The following is a 21,035-nucleotide window of genomic DNA, read 5'->3' as shown; positions in this document are numbered from 1 at the left end:
CTGCTCGTTCGCCAGTGCAATTAACTGTGAAAATGCTGTCACAATATTTAAAAGTTTTAATTGTTTGTTCAATTGCAATTGCAATTTCAAACTGGCGCCAAACTTTGCACTTTTGTTGTTTCAAACTTGTTCAGCGACTCTCGCTCTCTGATGTCGCCTTCTCCGCCGGGTCCTCTTCTGTTCGTCTCCTCGTCTGCTCGACTTCTCTTTTCCTCGTTTTTTGTTGCAAAAAAAATTATTTAACATGAATATATCGCATTTCATGCAGTCATACATCACGAGGCCGTCGGAGGGCGGGGGGCGTGGCCAGCCGGCGGGCAAGTGACAGCACTAACATAAACCACAATAATATCCAAAGTCATGAAGGAAGTAACCAAGTGTGAATTTTCGGTTTATGCCTTGCGAACCCAAGCGTTGAAGCGGCGCTGCTGCTGTTTTTCCCCCTTTTCCCCCGCCACCTTTTCCCCCTGTTTTTCCGCCGCCCCTTCTCGCAGCTTTTCCGCTTTCCCTCGGGCGGTGCTCGTTGGTGTGGCTTGTTCTCCTTCCTGTTGTCGGTGGGTCAAACGGGCGGGCTCCGGATTTATAGCTTCACTTGGCCACACTGGCGGAGTTGAGTTTGTTGCAAAAATGCCAGGCGAAAACATAATAGTTTAAGCGCAGTGCGCTTGCATTATTTCAATTAACAATTCATAATTTATTTATGACATAGCAGGCATTAAGCAACGCATTATTTCTTAGTAGAACAATTTGCTTCACTAAAGGACTGAAACTTAATCTGTGCTTCCAGAAACAATCGAATTCCAAAACGTTTTCTCTTGACTCCCAAAATATTAGTCAAGCTAAGTTCCTTCATATGAATGAAAAGGATATTTTTATTATATTATAGACGCACTTTCACAAATCAAGCTGGCAATTATGTACTTTCGATATACCATTTGCCTAAAACAAGGAAAAAACTTCAAAAAATATGCTTCTTCAATATTACGGCTCTTGTTCCTATTTTAGTAACCACTTTCCCAGGCTGCGCACAGGGGGAGCGTCTTGCGGTTTAAGCCCCCCTTTTTGCGGACCCCACCGGCACCCCTGGTCGCCCCCACACAGCCCTCCTGCCGCCCCCTCCCGCCCCCTTCCGACGCCACTGACCGCTTGGCTGGGCGCCCCTTGCAGTTGTTTTATTTGCGCTTCCGTTTCGCGGACAGTTTGCTTTGCTGTTTTTACTTCATTTTTCTCGAGTTCTGCACGCCGTATCTAACTGTCTCTGTTGCTCCTTTTTGGCTTTGTTTTTCGTATATTTCGTATATTTCTCATTTTTTTAGTTTGTTTCTTTCGCTTACAACAGAGAAATGTTGCAACAAAACATTTACGACGTCATCGTTTCACAATTTTTGTACTGCGAGCCCCCGTTTTGCCCACTTTCGCGCTGTCCTAGAATCCATGTTTTGTATTTGTGTGTTGTATGTTGTGTGTTATGTCTTGAAATGAAAATTGTTGTTGCCGCTCTCGTTCTTCATGTTGTTGTACACGCCCACGCTCCTCACCCCCTTTCCCCTTCAGCTGCTGCGGCAAAAAAAAAGACGACGAAAAATAACAGTGGCAAAAAAGAGAGGCAAACCTTGTGTCATTTATCATGCATTTCCACTTTTGGCTTCCGTCGACCGGGACGTGGCCCGCACAGACAAATGTACGGGGACAGCCGGACGGACAAGCGGACATACGGACGGACAAACGGACAACCGGACGGACAAACGGACAGCCGAACGGGCAAACGGTCAGCCGGGCGGACAGTACACCATTCGAGTTGCGGGTAAGAAAGACACAAGCTCTTTAAAGCACTGAAGTGCGACTCTTTGGCTGCTATGCAGGAAAATTTCTTAGCTAAACCAACCTATGTTTTTAAACCCGTTACTCGTAGAGTACTCAGATAGTCGGGGAACTCGACTATAGCGTTCTCTCTTGTTTATAGTATGGAAAGCCTATTCCTTTCTATGATTATTTTTGTCACTTCCCATCTACCCAATGATGCATATTTTCATGGGGTGTGCGAAAATGGGAGCAGCAACATATAGGCAGACGAACAATTTATGCGTTTTCATTTTTCATTTGGTCATTCCAATAAAATGTCCATTTCATGCAAGAGGACAAAGAGCTTTAATCGGAATTCGAAATTAATCAAGACGAGCGAACCCTAAATTCATTTTTTCCCCGGCTGAGGAATATTTTCCGCTCGCGTCCCCTGAAAAAGTAGCGGAGTCATTTGTGAAATTTGAATATGGAAATGTTGCGAGTGGACGACGGCCAAGAAGGGCGAGTTATGAAAAAGTTCTTTAAATTGTTTGATATTGAAACGCGAAGAATATTTGAGACCTTCCCCATTTTGCTCACTGGAGGGCAATTGATTAAGCACCATGGAGGGTGAACAGCGCCGACTGTAATGGTAATGTTGATGGTGATGGTGATGGTGATGGTGATGGTGATGGAGTGTCTGCTCCAGGTGGGCTGACTGGGATGAGTTGACTATTTTCTAGGTGCTTGAAGAGTGCTAGGAAAGGCGAACGAATCTTGGAATTTCCCGCTTAAGAATTAAACATTTTCTTTGGAACGCTGTGCAGTTAAATGATTTTTAATACTCTGAAATAATGAGCAAATAGCTTTGCCTTCACACTTGAAAGGAAATTGTTTGGCTGTACACCGAAATTGTGAAATATTTTCTACATTTTGTTGAAATACCTCCAACCCATCGAACATTATTTCCTGTTTGTGAACTCTTCTGTGCGATTTTGAAGTCTTGCAGCGGGGATTTCGATTGGAAGCAGAGCAGCTGGCTTGATCGCATGTGGGTACTCGATTCTCGATTCTCGATTCTCGACTTTTTCAGCCAAACAAATGCGACGCCATTTGGTCGCTCTCCATCTTCACCTTCATCTCCAGCTCCAGTTCCATCTCCATTTGGCCAAACTTTGCCATTTCTCTGTGCGACGCATCGGGACCGCAATAAACTTGAGCCAGCTGTCAATGTGATAAATAAACTTGGCTAGCCAAAAGGGTACAGCCCCCTGGCTCTGCTGCAGCATATAAATAATAATCAGGCAGCAGCTGTCTCAGCTGTCTAGCCACAGTGCGTTGCGCAAGTGTAAGGCTTGCTCGGCACGTGGCATTACATATACGAATATCAGCTGGTCGAAGTCTCTCAAGGGAAACACAATTTCTACACATCTATTTGTTTGCACGAGGCATGTGAATTTACTTTGGCCCAGCCTAATTTAAATATACCTTTGATGTTCTCAACGTGGCGATACAATTTAAATGAAAAAATCAATATTTGTAGAGTAATATATTTATAAGAATAGTTTGCATTCCAATGCAGAGGGTGCAGAAATCAAAACATACGAGTAGTATACCAACTGGCATTGCAAACTTGTGATGCAGTTTTGATTGGTTACTTTGGGCTCGGGCATATGCGTATTTTTTTGGGAGCAAACTGCTTTCGAACTTGTTTTAACTCTTGTGCGAAAGTTGGCCAACTGAAGAAGTATTTTTCCATCTTGTACTTTGCAGCAACTTTTGATCCAAGAGCGTGGCATTGATAGCGAGCAACAGGATGCTGGCACTGCCTCTGCTGACTCTGGCGGTCCTCGCCAGCTGCGGCTACACCGTGGACGCCTACTCCAGTACGTATACGTAATATTCCGGGTGGGGGATTGGCTTTCGTGGACACCATACCACCCACTCCAGGTCCTCGAAAGCCAGCGCCCCATTCGTTGCCATTCGTTGTGTTGTGTAATCAGTAATCCCGAGATGAGCACCGATCCGTTGGATCGGTGGTGAACCTTTCATGCCTTCATCAACCCTTGGCCCTCCATCATTGACAACAACTGAAGCCAGATGTGATATCCCCGATTTTGAGCAGGCTTATAATTTGTTTTTCTTTTTTTTCCGTATGATTTTGACCCACAACCACTCTGCTCCACAACACACACACTGAAACCTGCAATCCGCAATCCGCAATCCGCAATCCGCAACCCGAAATCCGTATTCCGCAACCCGTAAATCGTAATCCGTAATCCGTAATCCGTAATCCGAAATCCGTAATCCTTGAACCTAATCGAATTTCCCGCGGGCGAAGAGTACGGCCGTGGATGCGGGGACATTGGCTGCCTGCCCACCGAGGAGTGCGTCATCACCAGCGACTCGTGCAGCTACAACCAGCGGGACGGCAAGGATTGCGGCAACTATCCCACCTGCAAACGGCGCTCCGGCGGAGGATCATCCGCCTCGAATAGCAGCCCCAACTTGGCAGCCCCCTCGGCCAATCCGTCAGGTATTTAGCTTGGAATCCCCCCACTTGATTACTCATTGTGCGCTTCCCTGGGGGAGTTGTCCAGGCGATTGGCATCGTGTAATTCGTAATTCGTTACTCGTAGTTCGAGGTTTGGCGACCGGCGATTGGCGGCCACATCTTTTTGGTTCCTCAAAACGAGTTATTGCGGGCTAATTCCATCGATTTGTGACCAAAGACGGGCATTTCTGGGGGCACACGACCTGGCTTCGGACGCCGAAGATTACAATAGCCTTGCAGGGTCGAGAAAAGGTCATTTTCTTAAATATACAAATACCTTTTGTCTGTTATATTATCATGTTTTCACATTCCCCATCTGAACGTCGAACCTCTGCAAGGCTATACGCTTTATTCCAAATTATCGAACTTTTTTTGGTTCTTTTTGTTTGGCCCCAAGTATTTGTTATTTTTTTGTGATCGTTTCCATCTATATATATATTTATATATATCCATGCTATATAGCCGAATGTAATATGTTGTATGGCGATCTAACACACACACACACACACACACACACTCACACCAACACACTAAGCGCTTCCGCTGACTCAATCAATCAATCTAACACTCAATCGATCAACCAATCACTCGCTCATTCATCGCCTCATTCGCTCAAGGCTTGCAAATATTCGACCGCTAACCACCCAACACCCAACACCCACCCGCCCCCGCCCCTGCCTCACCCCCTCTCCGCCGCTTACTTCTGCATGTTTTAGGATGCCACAGCACAGAGAGAAAAAAGGCCTTACAATGCTACCTCTATTTTTGATTCAACTTTACAAGCACCGAAAAGCTTCACAACATTATAATTCCACTTTGCATATTAACTTGCCGAAGGAAAAGTTAAACTTCCACAATCTTGCAGCTTAAAGGAAATACTAAACGTATAACGAAAATATAACTATTTCTTAATCAACTACATCCAAGAGTGTAACATTTTAAATACATCATTTAACAGCCTTAACATTTCAAGTTAGAGCAAGCGAATCAAGTTTTTGAGGAAGTTTGAATGTTGTTTGATACACAGCTCAGCTTTGAGTGTGTGCGCATTCTCTCTGTGCTGACCGGAGAGGTGGCTAGGAGGCTGGGCGGGATGGGGATGGGGATGGGGATGGGGATCATGGCGAAAACTAACGCTAACAAGAAAACCCGCTCTCTTCTCCCCGCGTGCCATCGACTGCTACTAACCACTAACAGGATCGAGTCTGGGCCAGGGACCCGAGAACAACATCTTTGCACCCGCCTCATCGAACCCCACGCTTAACACCTACACGTACAACCATCAGCAGGGTGGCGGCGATAGCGGTGGCGATGGCGGCCATGGCCACGGCCACGGCCACGGAAACGGCCACGGAAACGGAAATGGTAACGCCGGAAACGGAAACGATCGCGACAAGGGCGGCAACGCGGGGGCGGCGGGCGCCTCCTCGACGGGCGTAATAGATCCGCACTACGTGTTTGGGGCCAAGCACCACATGCCCGTCATACCGAACATGCCCATCTTCCCGTACAACTCGCCCACGTCGGCGCCTGCGTTCCAGCAGTTCCCTCAACCCAATCATCCAGGCAGCGTCCTCAATCCCGGCTACCCCATGCACGGCCTGCAGCCGGTGAATCCGTACAATCCGCCCTTCATCTTTGGCCAGCTGCCATTCTATGGCGGCGGCGGGCCGACCGGAACTGGCGGTCCGCCCGGCGGCGTTGGAGGCGGCGGCGGTAATGGCGGCGTCGGCGGCGGCGTCGGACTGCCCAGCTCGACGCTGGGCATCCTTGGCGGCGGCGGCGGCGGCCTGGCGCCCTACGGCAGCAACTACCAGGGCTATCAGGGCTACCAGAGCCAGCACTCCAACGCGAACATGTACAACAAGCCGCCGCCGCAGTACCAGAACCAGAACCAACAGAACCCCTACAACCGGCGCACCCAGGCGCATCCCTCGGCAGCCGGCAGTCTCGGCGTACTGGGGCTGCCCCTCCTGATCGTGGGCCTCCTCCTGGCCCTCCTGCCGCACACGTAATAAGCTGCGGCCGAACCAGCAGCGAATTGCGGCACACACAGAATAGCCACAGAACACGACTCCCGACGACCCCTGGAAATTAACCCATCCCATTTGTTCGGGATAACCTTCATGGAATGAGCCCATTTTCACTGAATTGTTCTACTAACAAGAATCACTTTCAACCGATTTTTACAACTCACCAGATTCGTATATAGCACCAAAGGTGCTTTCATTTTTGGTTATACAAACTTCAAGTTTTATTAAGCATTTCAATATTAAAGTAAAAATGGGAGATCGCCTGAACGTTATGCGTTACTTATTATTTTTTACCATTTTATTCTTATTTTCCTTGATATTTGTTTGACTTTCTGTTCTGGCTTAGACTTAAGAAACACATGTAAGAGCAGCAGCAGTTAGCTTGGCATTTAGAAATTGTACGACCTTAAAAATGGTCGCTTACTTATTACGCTTTTGGTACTGAGCCCACGCTGCGTATGCGTAACTTCAAGGACTTTAGCTTACTAGGTACTTAATTATGGTTTCTTCTTGACAAGTGCGAGGCAAAAGCATATTTTGCAGTACAGGAGCTGTAGCTATATTTGTTCGATAAGAAAATACATTTTGCTGGGCATCATTTGAATCTTTTCGTAGCTTTGCACTACAATTCAAAGGTTGTATTTTAATTACACTGTAAGCTGTGAGCCTTTGCCACCCCTCGTTCTACGTATTTTGGCATCTTTTTATCGGCAGCCTTTGCTGTCTGGCCCACACTGCGAATACGTAATTTCAATTTAATATTGTGCAAACGAGTGTTCTCGTTTGTTTGTGTGTGTGTGTGTGTGTGTGTGCGAGTTCATCAGTCAGGGGAAAGTGCAGCGCCCTGGGAACCGAACCGCTCTTTTTTGAAGCTCAATTAAATTGGAATTTAATTTCGGGCTTAGACAGGCAGCCTCTGGTCAGAGGGGGCGTGGCAAGTCTGACCACCACACACAGGACACACATACACACGGACACACACATACACATACACGGCATGGTTGGGCAACTTTGATGTTAATTTCATTTTTGTTGATGCTACGAATTTGCGGCCAGACTCTGGCGGATCCAGGGCTTTCGATGATGCTACTGCCACTGCCACTGCTGCTGCAGTCAGAAATACAGATACAGATACAGATGCAGATACATTTACAGATACTTAGACGGATAGTGTTGTAGATACAAGATACGCATGTCAATCAAAATGCATAATGAGCTACATTCGAGGGCAGAGCACCAAGTGCGCTGCGTGCAAACCAGAACCCATTATTTTTTTTTTTTTTTATACTATTACGAATATGAATAAATAATCACTGAAGCAAGTTAAATGGCATTTTAAAAAAGCAAACGAACAAGAATTAAGCTAGCCTAAGGTGTTCAAAACTAATCTGAAGTAAAAACTTACAACTAAAAACAAAAACCAAAACAAAAACTAGGCTCTAAGTGCTGCTGACTCCCGATATGAATCAAAGTAAAATCAAAAACTGTCACTAAAAGGCATTTACATTACTAACAAACTGCCAGTAATACCAAAACAAATACAAATACAAATACATATACAAAATCGAAAGCCAAAGAGCAAAATCCAAGCAGAGCAAAACAGAAAACACAGAGACGAAGAACAAATTGTTAAACATTTCAAACACCCAGAGTTAGGCACACGAGGTCCCAGAGATTTAAAACTGCCCAAGAAAACAGAACGTAATAGTAATGATTTTGTCGCTGTAAATTCCGGATAAAAAGCACTCATGTCGAGCATATTTACTCCGTCCGTTTGTATTTGTATTTGCACACACTTGATTTGGGACACCAACTAATGCTGACTTCATTTGCAATCTCTGAGCCTCTGAATCTCTGAATCTCTGAATCTTTGAATCTCTGAACCGGAACCATGTAAACAGTACGACCAGTATTAATCAAACCGAAATCATTTTATCGATATAAGAAACTACCCGCTACCACTATCACTACCAATACTACCACTATCCACGACGGTTCTACCCACAATCCTATCCAAATCGACTCATACACGGCGAGGAAATCGAGGAGCAAACAATAAGTATTCGAGTATTTACTAATCAAAACCACAAACTAAAGAGTTGTACATAGCATTAAATACACGTAAGCACACGTGTGTGCGAAGTCAGATATATTTAATATGTAATACTGAAGCGAAGACTTAACTAGACTAAGTTTGGGGCGGACAAAAACTCAAAGTTGTGTAGACTTAAAGCGGTATGGTAATTAATCAATCGCGTAGGCTAAGTCCATTGATTGTAACCTGACCATTGACGACCATTGGTTGTTGATTGTTTGTTTGTTTGTTTGTTTTAATATTTTCGTTTGTTTACCCGCCTAATTTGTGTTCCTTACGTTTTTGTGTTCTATCTTATCTCCCCCTCTTATGCTTTCCATTCGATTCGATTTGAAACCGAAACCCCCGCTTTTGTGGCTAACCAACTGCTTGCGCACTGCTTGCGCGACTGCTTTGCCGACTCATCCAGAGGTTAGCCATAACGCATACGCCCCGAATGCGCCGAGTGCCCCGTTGCCGGAAGCGGATGCGAGCGGTGGTGCTGGCTACGGTGGTGCTGCGGGCGGTGGTGGTGGCGGTGGTGGAAGCGGCGGATATGGTGGTGGCTTCTCGGCTGGCGGCCACTCCCTGTACCCCGCCCTACCCAACTCCAACGGCGGCGGTGGTGGTGCGGCGCCCTACAATCCATATGGCGGTGGTGGCGGCAACGGTGGATACGGCGGCTACAATCCCTACAACGGCGGCTACCAGCCACCAGCTGCTGGCGGCTATCAACCTCAAGCTCCTGGCGGATACCAACCCAGACCTGGCTACACGCCACCCGCCCCGGGCTACGAGAACAACGGTGGTGGTGGTGCCCAGAAACCCAAGGACAAGGAGGGCGGCTTCTTCTCCAACTTCTTCTCGAATCCGGCGGTGAGTCAAGCGGTGTCTGGTATCATTGCAGGCCAGATAGCCAAGCAACTGCAGGGCGGCGGAGCCGGAGGAGCCGGTGGTGGTCAGCCGGCTAGTGGATACCAGCCAAGCGGTGGCTATGGCGGAGGATCGGCAGCAGGAGGTGGCGGCGGCGGCGGCGGTGGATCCAGTGGCAGTAACATCCTTGGAGGGCTCTTGGGATCCGTTCTAACCGGCGGCGGTGCCAATGCAGGCGCTGGCGGCGGCGGTGGCGCCAGCAGCTTCCTGGGCAGCCTGCTCAGTGGTGGAAACTCCAACAGAGGTGCTCAGCAAGGAGGCGGAGGTTCTGGCGGACTGGGCGACATCTTCAGCTCAAAGAACTTCGGCGGCCTCTTCAGCGAGAATCCCTCGTCCAGGGGCGGCGGCTCCTCCTCCTCCTCCTCCTCCGATGGAGGAGCCAGGGGCTATCCCACCCAGGCACCGGGCAACTACTACGGCTAAGCTGCTACGGCTGAAGTAGCCTAGCTTTCCACGTGGAGATCGAGTTTAGAGTCTTCTTTTAAAAAGGTCTTTTTTCGTCCTTTGGCAATGTAATCAAATGGAGAACTTTCAACGAAATTAACTGAAACAATATTGAAACATATAAGCATATTATACGAAACTATTAATGACGATATACAAATACAATACATATATACAAGCATATATACTCGAAAACTGAGCAAAAAAGTCACTTGTAATTTGAGATACCGTGCGCGTAGAATCCCCCAGATCCCCCAGAAACAACAGATCCCAATTCGGAGTTCATTTGTAAATAGAAAAGTAACTGATATTGAATTTGAACAAGATAATATACGTAAGATTTGAAAGCCAGCTCATGCGCGTTTTAATTGTGATTTGTTGAATGGAAAATGGGCCAAAATGTTGATCGTCGATTCGGTAAGTTAACAAACACATAAAATCATAGTGTAAAACAAATTTTTGTGTTCGTACTGATAATATCAAAGATATCCTTTGCAAGAAACAGATTTGATATAATATAATTTTAGGCATATTTAAGTGCTTAAAAATCGTTTTTTAGAAAAAAGGTAAAACATAGCTTATAGGCTTTTTTTTTCAAAGGCTTTCAAGTGAGGAGATGGATATGCGAGTCAACTTCTATGAAATAGAGCTGGCCAAAAAAAGTTGGCCAGAAGCAAATGTATGTATATGTGTGGCTACACCAAACAACCAAGCAAATGGAAAGTGTAAATGGCTTTGGGAAAAATCCGCAAAAATAACAGTGATCCTTAATCAACGCGATCATAACTTTTTAAGAGGCTGTTGACTGAAGGCAACCGGATTTGCAGCCCGGAAAGTTGCCCGAGTTGGCAAAGTTTCGCATTCGGGCGGCACTCGAAATACGCTGCGTTTCCGTTGCAGTTTCACCTGTCCTGTCCCGTTATGCCATCCAATCCCATCCCATTGCATCCCTTTCCATCCCAGAACTGTCCCAATCCTGTCCCGCCTGGCACTCCACGTGGCCACATACTCGGCAGCTCTGCACTTGGCAGTTGCAAGTTGGAAGTTGGCCGAAGGAGCTGCAGAAGTGGTGGCTTGGAGGCTTGGATTCTTGGAGGTGGAGGCATTGCCGCTCTGGCAAACATTTTGTTGCCTTTGTTGGCCGGAATGTTGCTGCTGCACTGCAACAATATATTATGCGCTAAGCTCCTCAACTATGTAGCCGGCGGATGGGTGGCCATTTGGCTTTGGCTTTAGCTTCGGCTTGGCGTTGGCTGTGTGGCTGTGGCAATGGCTTTGGCTTTGGCTCTGGTTAACCGACTACCGTTTTGTAATTTATTTAAGTAATAAAATAAATATACGTACGTTATATGGTACGTACGTTGCGCACCTGGCCGTCTGAATTGCCCTCTGCTTGGGATGCTGCTCCATGGATATGGATGTGGATGTTGCTGCGTGGATGCCGCTCCATGGATGTGAATGTGGATGTTGGTATGGATGCGATGCTGACGGTGGGTTTGTTGTCAAGCGAAAGTGCGCTTCAAGTGCACCAAGCACCCACTTGGCCAAAGTGAATTTAGTGTCAAGTGCAGGAAAATGTGAAAAGCAGCTGCGAGTTAGTTTTTCATATTTAAGCAGCACTTCACCCAGCAGCAGCAGCAACAACAACAACAGCAACAACCCACACTGGTGGGTTGTCTATGCAAAATGGATGAAATGGATTACTGTTCGGCTTTGGGAGGTTGTATTTTGTATGCCCATTAGCCGTAGTGCCGCCTTTCTTTCGGGATCGGGCTTTCCTTTTTGTAACTGGGCCAAGTTAAGTTGATCATAAATACAAACGGCTTATATAAAGTTACAAGTTTAGCCTTTAAATAAGCGATATTTTTTATAAAGCAAGTGAAATTCCTATACATATTCCTCTGCTTAATTCCTAAATCTAGTGACGAGCGCACAATGAAAATTGATTTCACAATTACTTAAGATCGGAGAACTACAGCGGATTCCTATATTTTCGTGTGCGCATATGTATCTTTCTCTTTCGCACACCCTGCCGGTGCACTTCGTCACTACGTGGACTGTGTGGCTATGTGGTTTTAATTTTGAAGCAGTAGGCTGCGTATAGAGCATTATTATGTGAATATCAAATCGTAGTCCAGGCTAACTTCAAATCACTTTCACTTTATTTTAAGCCCTAACGCACCTGTGAAAAGTCGAGCGTCGTAGAGTCACAAATTCAGCTTAGAGTTTTCAGTTTTCGGCCAGACATAGGAATATTGAACTGAAGCAATACCGAAATGGAGGAGTATTCCCGCGAACCGTGTCCTTTTCGCATCGTCGACGATTGCGGCGGAGCCTTTACGATGGGCTGCTTCGGAGGCGGCCTCTTCCAGGGACTGAAAGGATTCCGGAATGCACCTCAAGGGCTTGGACGCCGGTTCGCCGGGGGATTGGCGGCCGTCAAGGCCAGATCGCCGACCATAGGCGGCAACTTCGCCGCCTGGGGCTGCGTCTTCAGCATCGTCGATTGCAGCCTGGTGCATCTGCGCAAGAAGGAGGATCCGTGGAACTCGATCATGAGCGGGGCGATCGCCGGCGGGATCCTGTCCGCCCGGAACGGAGTAGCCGCCATGTTCGGAAGCGCCATCATCGGCGGCGTTCTGCTTTCAATGATCGAGGGCGTGGGCATTCTGTTCACCCGCATCTCCGCCGAGCAGTTCCGCAACCCTGATCCCCAGACCGATCTAGCAACAGCAGGCTCGTTTCCATCTGGTTCCGGAGCGGGATCTGGCGATGTCAATTCGGCACCGGGCTTTGGATTTCCTGCCGCCCAGCAGGCCAATGCAACAAGCTAAATTTCCGTTCAAATTCTGCCCCTCAAGCCGGAAGTTTCATGAATAATTATAATTGCATTCGCTTTTTGCATTCGCTCGATTACTTTGTGTGCGCCTCCCACTGCTCGTAAAAATCCAAATTCCAAGCTTAATATATTTCATATATTTAGGCACATCCAAAGCATCCGTCTTTAATTTTAACTGCGTTTTCTGCCTATGAACATACATGCATATGCGAAGTAGTACAACTGGTGTAAAATCTAGATGATTTGTGTAGATCTGCACCACTGTGCACCACCCAGATGCAGCTTGTGGGTGGGCAGATCGAGGGCCAGGTCTTTTGGTTCGGGCCAAGGATTTCAGCTGGCAGCTCCTTCAGGGCAAAACAATGACGCGCCGCATTTAGAAGCCTTTCGCTCTCGCTGCCGCACACGCTTCCGCGCACCGCCCCTAACCCCCTGTTGCACCGTGTTGCCCCACCAGCAGCACCCAAACACCCAAACACCCAAAAACCCTGCAACCAACCAACCAAGCCAACCCATGAATGCCTCACGGTGCTCGTTCCGTTGCGGATGTCGTTGACTTTTCAAGTCGCATTAGAAGCGTCACGGCGGCGTCGTCATCGCGGCGTTTGGGTGGTTGTGTGTGTGTGTGTGTGGGTGGGCGGTCGAGTGGGTGGGGTATAAAAATTCATGTAAGAGGCTTTCAGCTTATTGTTTGGCACTGTCGCGTTTTTATGATTGCACGCAAGGCTCCCTGGCCATCCCTCCTCCTACTCCTCCGCTGCTCCGCTGCTCCTCTGCTGCTCCTCCCACTCCTCTGTCGTCTGGCTTTGGACCCTTGTCTCGGCTTAATTTTATTGATATTACACGTACTTGAAGTCGACGACCAGGTCGAAAACAGCCATACCCATGCCCCTGCCCCTGCCCATGCCCCTGCCCATGCCCATTCCCATTTCCATTCGCATTCCCATCGTCAGGCTATTAATTTTTACGGCTTGCGACTTACGGCTGCCTCGCATAAGCGGCCGGTAGATGGCGCTCCGCAGTTGATCAATTTTTTATATCTATTGGCACTTACTTGCCGCGATATATTACATATTTATGCCTCACCCTGCTTGCGCAAATCCAATTACGTTTTCATAATCAGGAGTCAGAAATCAGGCATCAAGAGCTGCAAGTGTTTTCATTTTATTCACTTGTTTTAAGGCACCCGCTGGAAAAAAAACAAGAGAGAACGCTATAGTCGAGTTCCCCGACTATCTGATACCCGTTACTCAGCTAGTAGAAGTGCAGGTTTGTGGGCGTTAGAGTGGGCGTGGCAAAAAGTTTTTTGGCAAATCGATAGAAATTTAGACGACTAATACAAAAATGAAAAAATATCTAAACATTTTTCAAAAGTGTGGGCGTGGCAGCTTTGGGCGGTTTGTGGGCGTTAGAGTGGGCGTGGCAAAACGGTTTTTGGCAAATTGATAGAAATTTACAAGACCAATACAAAAATGAAAAAATATCAAAACATTTTTCAAAAGTGTGGGCGTGGCAGTATTGGGCGGTTTGTGGGCGTTAGAGTGGGCGTGGCAACATGAATCGACAAACTTGCGCTGCGTCTATGTCTCTGGAGTCTGTATGCCCAATCTAAACTTTCTAGCTTTTGTAGTTCCCGAGATCTCAGCGTTCATACGGACGGACAGACGGACAGACGGACAGACGGACAGACGGACAGACAGACGGACGGACAGACGGACATGGCCAGATCGACTCGACTATTGATCCTGATCAAGAATATATATACTTTATATGGTCGGAAACGCTTCCTTCTGCCTGTTACATACTTTTCAACGAATCTAGTATACCCTTTTACTCTACGAGTAACGGGTATAAAAAGATACTATGTATGTGTTCTATGGCCAGTTTGATATGAAAAGTTATTTTTTTGTTTTTGAAACATCGATAGACATTCATTCGATACAATAAATTCTTTGGTCATCCAACTTGGGCAAACTTTTAAAGATTCTTGAAACTTTTCTCCCGTAATTACTAAGAAAATCTTAATGAAATTCCATTTGGCCACATATTTCTCACTGGTATTTTCCCGATTGGCTCCTTCATTTTGTATTCTAACAACAACTATTCTTAAACATGTGTATTATGTAGTTGTTGTTGCTGCTCTTATTGTTGTGGGGCAATAAAAATGCTACAACTTAATTAATTAAGTGCAAATGATAAAAATGACCAAACAGCACGAAACACACACACTCACAAACACACACTTGCCAAACAGAGAGAGAAAAAACTAATTAAGTTTTATGTGCAATTTTCGTGGCTGAAAAGTTTCGTTTGTGTGGCAATTGTGTGGTGGCCGAAAGAGGGGCGTGTGGCAACAGGGGGGAGTGGCCGGGGCACAGAGCACCACGTAACGTTGCCGTCACGTTCTCTTATTTATTTTGATAGTTTGTTGTAGCTGCAGAGCCCCCACATCCCCCTCCCAATTCGCTAACCCTGGCCTTCTCCACTTTCTCCCCATCCCTCGCTCTACGCCATTTTCCATCTCTTTTGGCGGGAAATCTGTGCGCTGACATTTGCCGCGATTAATGAAAGTTAAGCTTTTGTCCGAAGTCTTTAATTTGTGGCCATTAGAGGGCGGCCACCAACACCAACATACAACCATATATACGAGCATACGTGGTATGGCACACACACACATAGAGAATAGAATGGTCACGTGACTCCAGTTTTTACTTATTTTCACCATTAAACATACACGAGTTGAGTTACGCTTTGTGTAAGCTATAAATGTAGCTTGACTTAGATTTTCATTTGGTTGCTTAGATTTAATAATTTTCATTGTAAATAACGAAACAATTGGGGTTGCAGCAGAAGCGACCTCCATTTTTCCAGTGAGCACTGCAAAAGCAATCCAATTGGCGGCGACGCCAGTTGCGAAAAATTGCATTGCCTACTTATGTGGGCAACATCAGAGGATCTCGTTGCCAAATTGAGTAGCGCATTACGGCGCGTGGGTGGTTTTCCCGGATGGGTTTTCCAGCGGGAGTGCTGGAAAAACACATGCCTGCCCCGACGCTTGTTTACATGCGTTTGGCGCACTCGCCAGATAAATCAGCAGCAACAACAGAGCATCGCAGCAGCAACATCGCTGCTGCAACATCGCAACAGCGGCAGCAACAACAACTGCAGCTGCAACATCAACAGAGCCGCTCTGATTTAGTCAACGCTGATTGTTGGAGTAAGAACTGCAACCACGACATGGGTAAATTTGCAAAACAAACTCTTCCCTTTTCTCTTTTTCCTCTCCCAGTTTTCCCAGTTTTCCCAGTTTTCCTGTTTTCCCCACAGGTGTGGTCAGCCTAATAGTGGTAGTGAAATGTTTTTGAAAAACTGTACAAATAACAAATAAATGGGACTTATTCTAAATAAAAATGTTTGCTAGTTGTAGGAAATTTGAGATATGCCATTAAATATTTGCAAACTGAATGATAATCAAGCTTGTATTCAACAAATATTCAACTATCCAACACTTATAATTGCTTTGCCATGATGCAAGCTAAAGTGCATAAAGTGCTTAAGTGTCATAAGCTGAGTTTTTAAATATACATCGTTATTTTTATTATGCAGCTCCAGGCTATTAAAATAAAAGCAATGCAAGTATGTAAGTCTGCATCTTAAGCTCTACTTGTTGTATTGGTTTTTTTTTAGTTTTATTGAAGCGACGAATCCGTACATGCAATACTAGTACCAAAACAGCGCAATTAAACAAATAAATAATATAAATAATATAAGCAAAGCTCACACTTATAGCAGGAGGACTTACGATTGTATTGGGTAACTTGCAGTTGCTTGGCAAACCCTGATGCGCACCATTATTATCCCTGCCCCAGCTGCATGTGTATGGTATTCAGAGTCTCCGATTGCAGCTCGAATTTAGTTGCATTCAAAGCCCACTAGCAACATTGAGAAGTTGTTGAAAAATATTTGTCCTCAGCCATGCAACTCTGCAAGTTGCCACATGCCACCCCGCGCTCCACGGATGTGTGCTGCAAAACTTTCGACTTCAGTACACAACTTACCTAAACTTGTGCTGTGGCGCAAAAAATTTGTTAACTTCGGCCGAAAGGAGTCCGAAAGGAGGGCCAAAGGACGAAAACTTTTGCATTCGCCTGCAGCTGAAGTTGGCCGGAGAGTAATTGAGGCACTCGAGGGCGAAAGGAGCCGAGTTCAGTCCAATGGAGTCTCGCAAATCGTCCGTTTTTGCAGGTGATAAATCTTGAAAGGCATTTTAATTGATTTCGACAAATGAAATTAAATGAAAATGAAATGAAATTTGGGAGCGCCGGAGGTGTGAGCCACATCAAATATTAAACGTTCTGCCATTTGAATTATCAAATTTCGTTTCGCCTTCATGTGAGTTTCAATTAAAAATTTACTTATTTGCTCGACAAAGTTTTTGTGTGGCATTTAGCAGCGCAACTAAGAATTGGGCGGTACGGGAGTGGGTGGCGTGGCATGGGGCCGGAACTCAAATACCGAAATGCTCAAATACAAAGCGACAGACAAATGAAGACGGAGATGCAGATGCAGATGCAGATGGCACAGACGATGGAATGGGAATGAATAAATTTCCAAGCAGTTGAAATGTTGAACCAAGCGAAGTTTCTGCTTTGTTTTGGCGCCTCAGCTCAAGAAACACACAAAATGAGCAGGCTACAATGAAGCACTGCCCGAAAATCATAGCCCATTTATCTGGAACAAATTTCACTCATTCATGGCATAAACTAATAAAGAAATAACTTATTTCCATATTAACGTATTCTTTTGAAAACCAAAGAGTTGCTACAAATATTGATTTTGATATTGATTTCATTCACAGCACTATTTGTGCACATCTAAGCAAACTTCCGAGGCATTTCTGCCAGTGCACTCGCATCCGGGAAAGATGCAATAGTTGGAGCGACTGGAGCAGCATGCGGCTTGTTGTGGCATCTTACTTGCTGCACACTTTGTGGACATCGGCGGGGCGGAATTAGAGTGGTAATAGGCAAGGGGGAGAGGGGAGGGGGGGAGGCAGGGCCTCTGTTCAAGTTGTGCAGCGAAAGCCACAAAAATAAGGAACGACGACAAAGTACGGCCCCCTTGTCGGCCGCCTCTGTGCGAAAAATTAGAACCGCAAATCATTTTGAAAACAATGCATATGCCATGTCATATATGTATGTAAGTGGGCGGGGCAGGCGACGCAGGCGGAAAACAGGAGCGACTTTTCCTGGGCGTTTCCAGGGTACTGCACAAAATCCTCATCTATCTGGGAACCATCAGCCACAAAACAAGTCGGATATCCGAGATTCCTACCATGCTAATTAGTCGGGCTGCGGTTTTTAATTGGGATTAGCATTTTGGCATTTGCCGAAGGAGCAACTTAAAACTACTTCAGGAATAATCGCGAGAAATGCTCTCTGCCGTAAGCTCATTAGGCCAGCCAGATGAAAATTATTCACTCTTCTTAAGGACGATTTAATTGAATCTCATATTTAGTGATTACTAATATAGAAAAGCCCTATCTATGCCTTGATATATGCAGGTACAACCTAAAGAGATTGCCTTTGCGTGATCCGAAAAAGGTGCCAAAAATAGTATCCTTTGAGTTGTCAGAATTCCCAGTCAATGGCAATCACTGCGATAATAATATTCGCATCGGTCACAAAGGAATGATTAAGAACATGAACATGTGGACGAGGGAAGCCACAAAGAGCTTCTAAGCCAACCCATTGGAGGCATCGGCTCCGGTTTCGGTTGGAGATTAGGATTGCGAGTGGGTTGGGTTTGGGCTTGGGCCATGTTAATGTGGGCTCAGACACGTCAAACACTCTTTTGCTAAGTCGCAACTGCCCCTTTCTTTTGCGCCAACCCCGCCCGTTGGTTTTTTCTTCGCCCACTTGCAATTTAATATTCATTTTGTGAAAAGCCCATTTACATTTTGCGTTTGCCCTTTTTCGTTTTTGTCCTGCCACTTCAGCTCCTTTGCCCACTCCATCGTCGGCTCCAGGACTCCAAGTCCTTCCCCACATTCGGTTTCTGCTTCTGTTGCCATGCATGTGTGTTGCACTTTCTTTTCTCGACCCCATTTCCCCGTACCCCAAGGACCCACTGCTCAACACGGCGTATGCGTAATCTAAGCAGAGCAGAGTAGAGCTGAGTAGAGCAGTGCTCTCTCCACTTTCCAGTTCCCAGTTTTCTGCCAGTGCCTTTTGTTTGTCTTAATTCAACCGCAAAGGCACAAGGATGCGGGATGTAGGGATACTGGGACAGGGATTTGCGTCCGTTGACCACTTGAAAAGATTTTTAACCCTCTGCCTGCTGCTGTACCCGTTTTGGCCCAACTCTCTCTCCCCACTTCACTGTGGGTCGGAAAACCTGCTGCAGCTGTTGATTTATACGCACTGGACCATGTCAATGTCGATGCTGAGCGCCCTGAGGGAAGCAATCATCGCTGGGTGCCATAACCAGATACCCATGGAGTCCCTACACACGGCGAGAAAATCCCTGTCCCGAAAAACTCAGGGAAATTAATGTGTATCGAGAGGATTTCAGAGATAGGACACGGCTTCTTCAAATGAATCCCAGCCTGGTTGTCACATAATATCCAAGCCAATATCTGTAAAAAATCCTGTAGCCGCCATAAAATGGTGATTACTTTTCGTCACACAATATAAATACAGCACATGAAGCTAATGAGGGGAATACCTAACAACATACTGCCTAGTTCGCTGGATAAACTTTTTGGTGGAATGAGACTTGAAACATTTTCTGGCAGTGTAAGCCCGAACCCAATACAAGCTTGTTGCGGCTTTCCGTTTGGCTGGCTTTCGGCTGCTTGGGTCTGGCAAACAACGAGCGATCCCACTAAACACCCACAATTAGCCGATGGGAAATTGTTTTTCGGACGCCGAGATAGTTATTAAAATACTTATGGACAGTTAAATGTTTTATCAATGTCCTGCCAAATGTGATAATTGGGGCGTGGTCGGGTGCGCTGCAAATATTTGGCCGCTGGCCACAAAAACCGATTTTACTGCCGACTGCGAGAAAATGCAATTGAAATGCAAATATTAATTACAATCAAATGGGCAGTCAGGTGCAATCGAGCACTTGCTGGCACACACATTCTCGCTCATGGGGCGCAAGTCGTGGAGCGACCCTCGCATGTGCGCCTCATGAACCGTTCACCACGCAACGTGTCGCGTTGTAAATAGAATTTGTGCATAATAAAATTATGCATTCATAAAGCAGTTGCATTCGGAGTGCCGAACATGGCCATAAAACACTCGCTGAATGCAATTTTCGCCACCTCTACCTCCACCTCCACCTCCACCGCCACCGCCATCAGCTCCCCTTGGCACTGCCCCCTCTGATCCTCCGCATTTGGATGTGCCCCCTATGCGAGATTATGTACGTATACAATGCAGTGCTATGGAAACCGGTGAAACGTCTGTCTCCACTGATACTCCACCGCCAGCTCCGCCATCGCCATCGCCATTCAAGTCGGAATAGTGGGGAGTCCTTTTGAAAGGCGGCATCAGCGTCAGCGTCATCGACCGTGAGTCCATTTGGCCGAGCCGAAGAAGCGACCCCCCGATGGCTTCCAAAGGGGACCGCACATGCCTTTTCGAATTGAAATCATCATCATCATCATCCTCATCGTCATCTTTCTGCTGGCCCGAAGCATCTGAACACTACTCCACTACTCCACTGCACTATGGCAACAGCCAACGAATAATGGCTTTAACTCCTCCGAACCCAATTCAGAATATTTCCCTAGTCTTGATGGAGTTTCACAGCGATTTCGTTCCAGAAAGTCTAAATAACAAATTAATTGTCAGAGGACTAGGTTATATTTCCTTTACAAGTTTTCTCAAAAGTTGTTTAAAAGTTGTTTAGCCATGCAAACCAGTCTATCTAGTTAGGTTATCGGAATGCAAGGCTCAAGCGACTTTCAAATATGCGTAGGGACTTCAAGCGTAGTCCGTATCCTGCCCACCTGATTCCTGTTTCTCCCCGCTGGCGTCTCCTGGTTGTCAAACATGCCGGACTAATTCCACAGTTCTAAGGGACAGCTAAGTCAGGCCCTCCCGTTTCCTTGGATTCTCGAAGAGATTTCGGATTTCGGACGGGGGCGATGTCCATAAACGGATTATAATGCGTGAACCTGCCCCCTTTCCGGCCGCCCAACGCCTACTTATGCCTGCCCATCGCCGGGCAGTTAAACCGCTTACGGAAACTCTGTTCCCCGCTCCCCGGATTTACTTTTAACGGTGCACTATGCAAAATAGTCGACTAAGTTTCGTAGTGAAAAGCCATCTTCTTTGAAATGCCTTATAACTCTCTCGTTTCATT

General features: G+C 46.3%; 2 protein-coding genes across 3 annotated transcripts in view; both read left to right on the top strand.

Moving 5' to 3' along the window:
* The window catches only part of LOC120455252 (glycine-rich protein DOT1), a 79,522-nt gene extending 69,351 nt beyond the window's left edge, over positions 1-10,171 (top strand). Inside the window, exons 2-4 of one of the 2 annotated variants that reach the window (XM_039641249.2) lie at positions 3,553-3,668; positions 4,124-4,318; positions 8,874-10,171. In XM_039641249.2, coding sequence (XP_039497183.1) covers positions 3,599-3,668; positions 4,124-4,318; positions 8,874-9,799 — 1,191 coding nt within the window. In that variant the 5' untranslated portion in view covers positions 3,553-3,598 and the 3' untranslated portion in view covers positions 9,800-10,171. Of the gene's footprint in view, positions 1-3,552; positions 3,669-4,123; positions 4,319-5,902; positions 6,687-8,873 lie in introns of those variants that run through there. The other variant, XM_039641251.1, reaches the window with a different exon arrangement.
* Positions 10,172-11,936: 1,765 nt separating this feature from the next.
* Positions 11,937-12,814, top strand: LOC120455838 (mitochondrial import inner membrane translocase subunit Tim17-B). Its single transcript, XM_039642308.1, has one exon. It carries the CDS (start codon positions 12,097-12,099, stop codon positions 12,652-12,654), a length of 558 nt encoding a protein of 185 aa, XP_039498242.1. The 5' UTR covers positions 11,937-12,096; the 3' UTR covers positions 12,655-12,814.
* Positions 12,815-21,035: the final 8,221 nt, after the last annotated feature.

Source organism: Drosophila santomea, chromosome X (assembly GCF_016746245.2).
Source record: "Drosophila santomea strain STO CAGO 1482 chromosome X, Prin_Dsan_1.1, whole genome shotgun sequence".
NCBI classification, from domain to species: Eukaryota; Metazoa; Arthropoda; class Insecta; order Diptera; family Drosophilidae; genus Drosophila; species Drosophila santomea.
The sequence above is the reverse complement of the archived record's forward strand: the minus strand, read 5'-3'. Positions and strand labels throughout refer to the sequence as shown.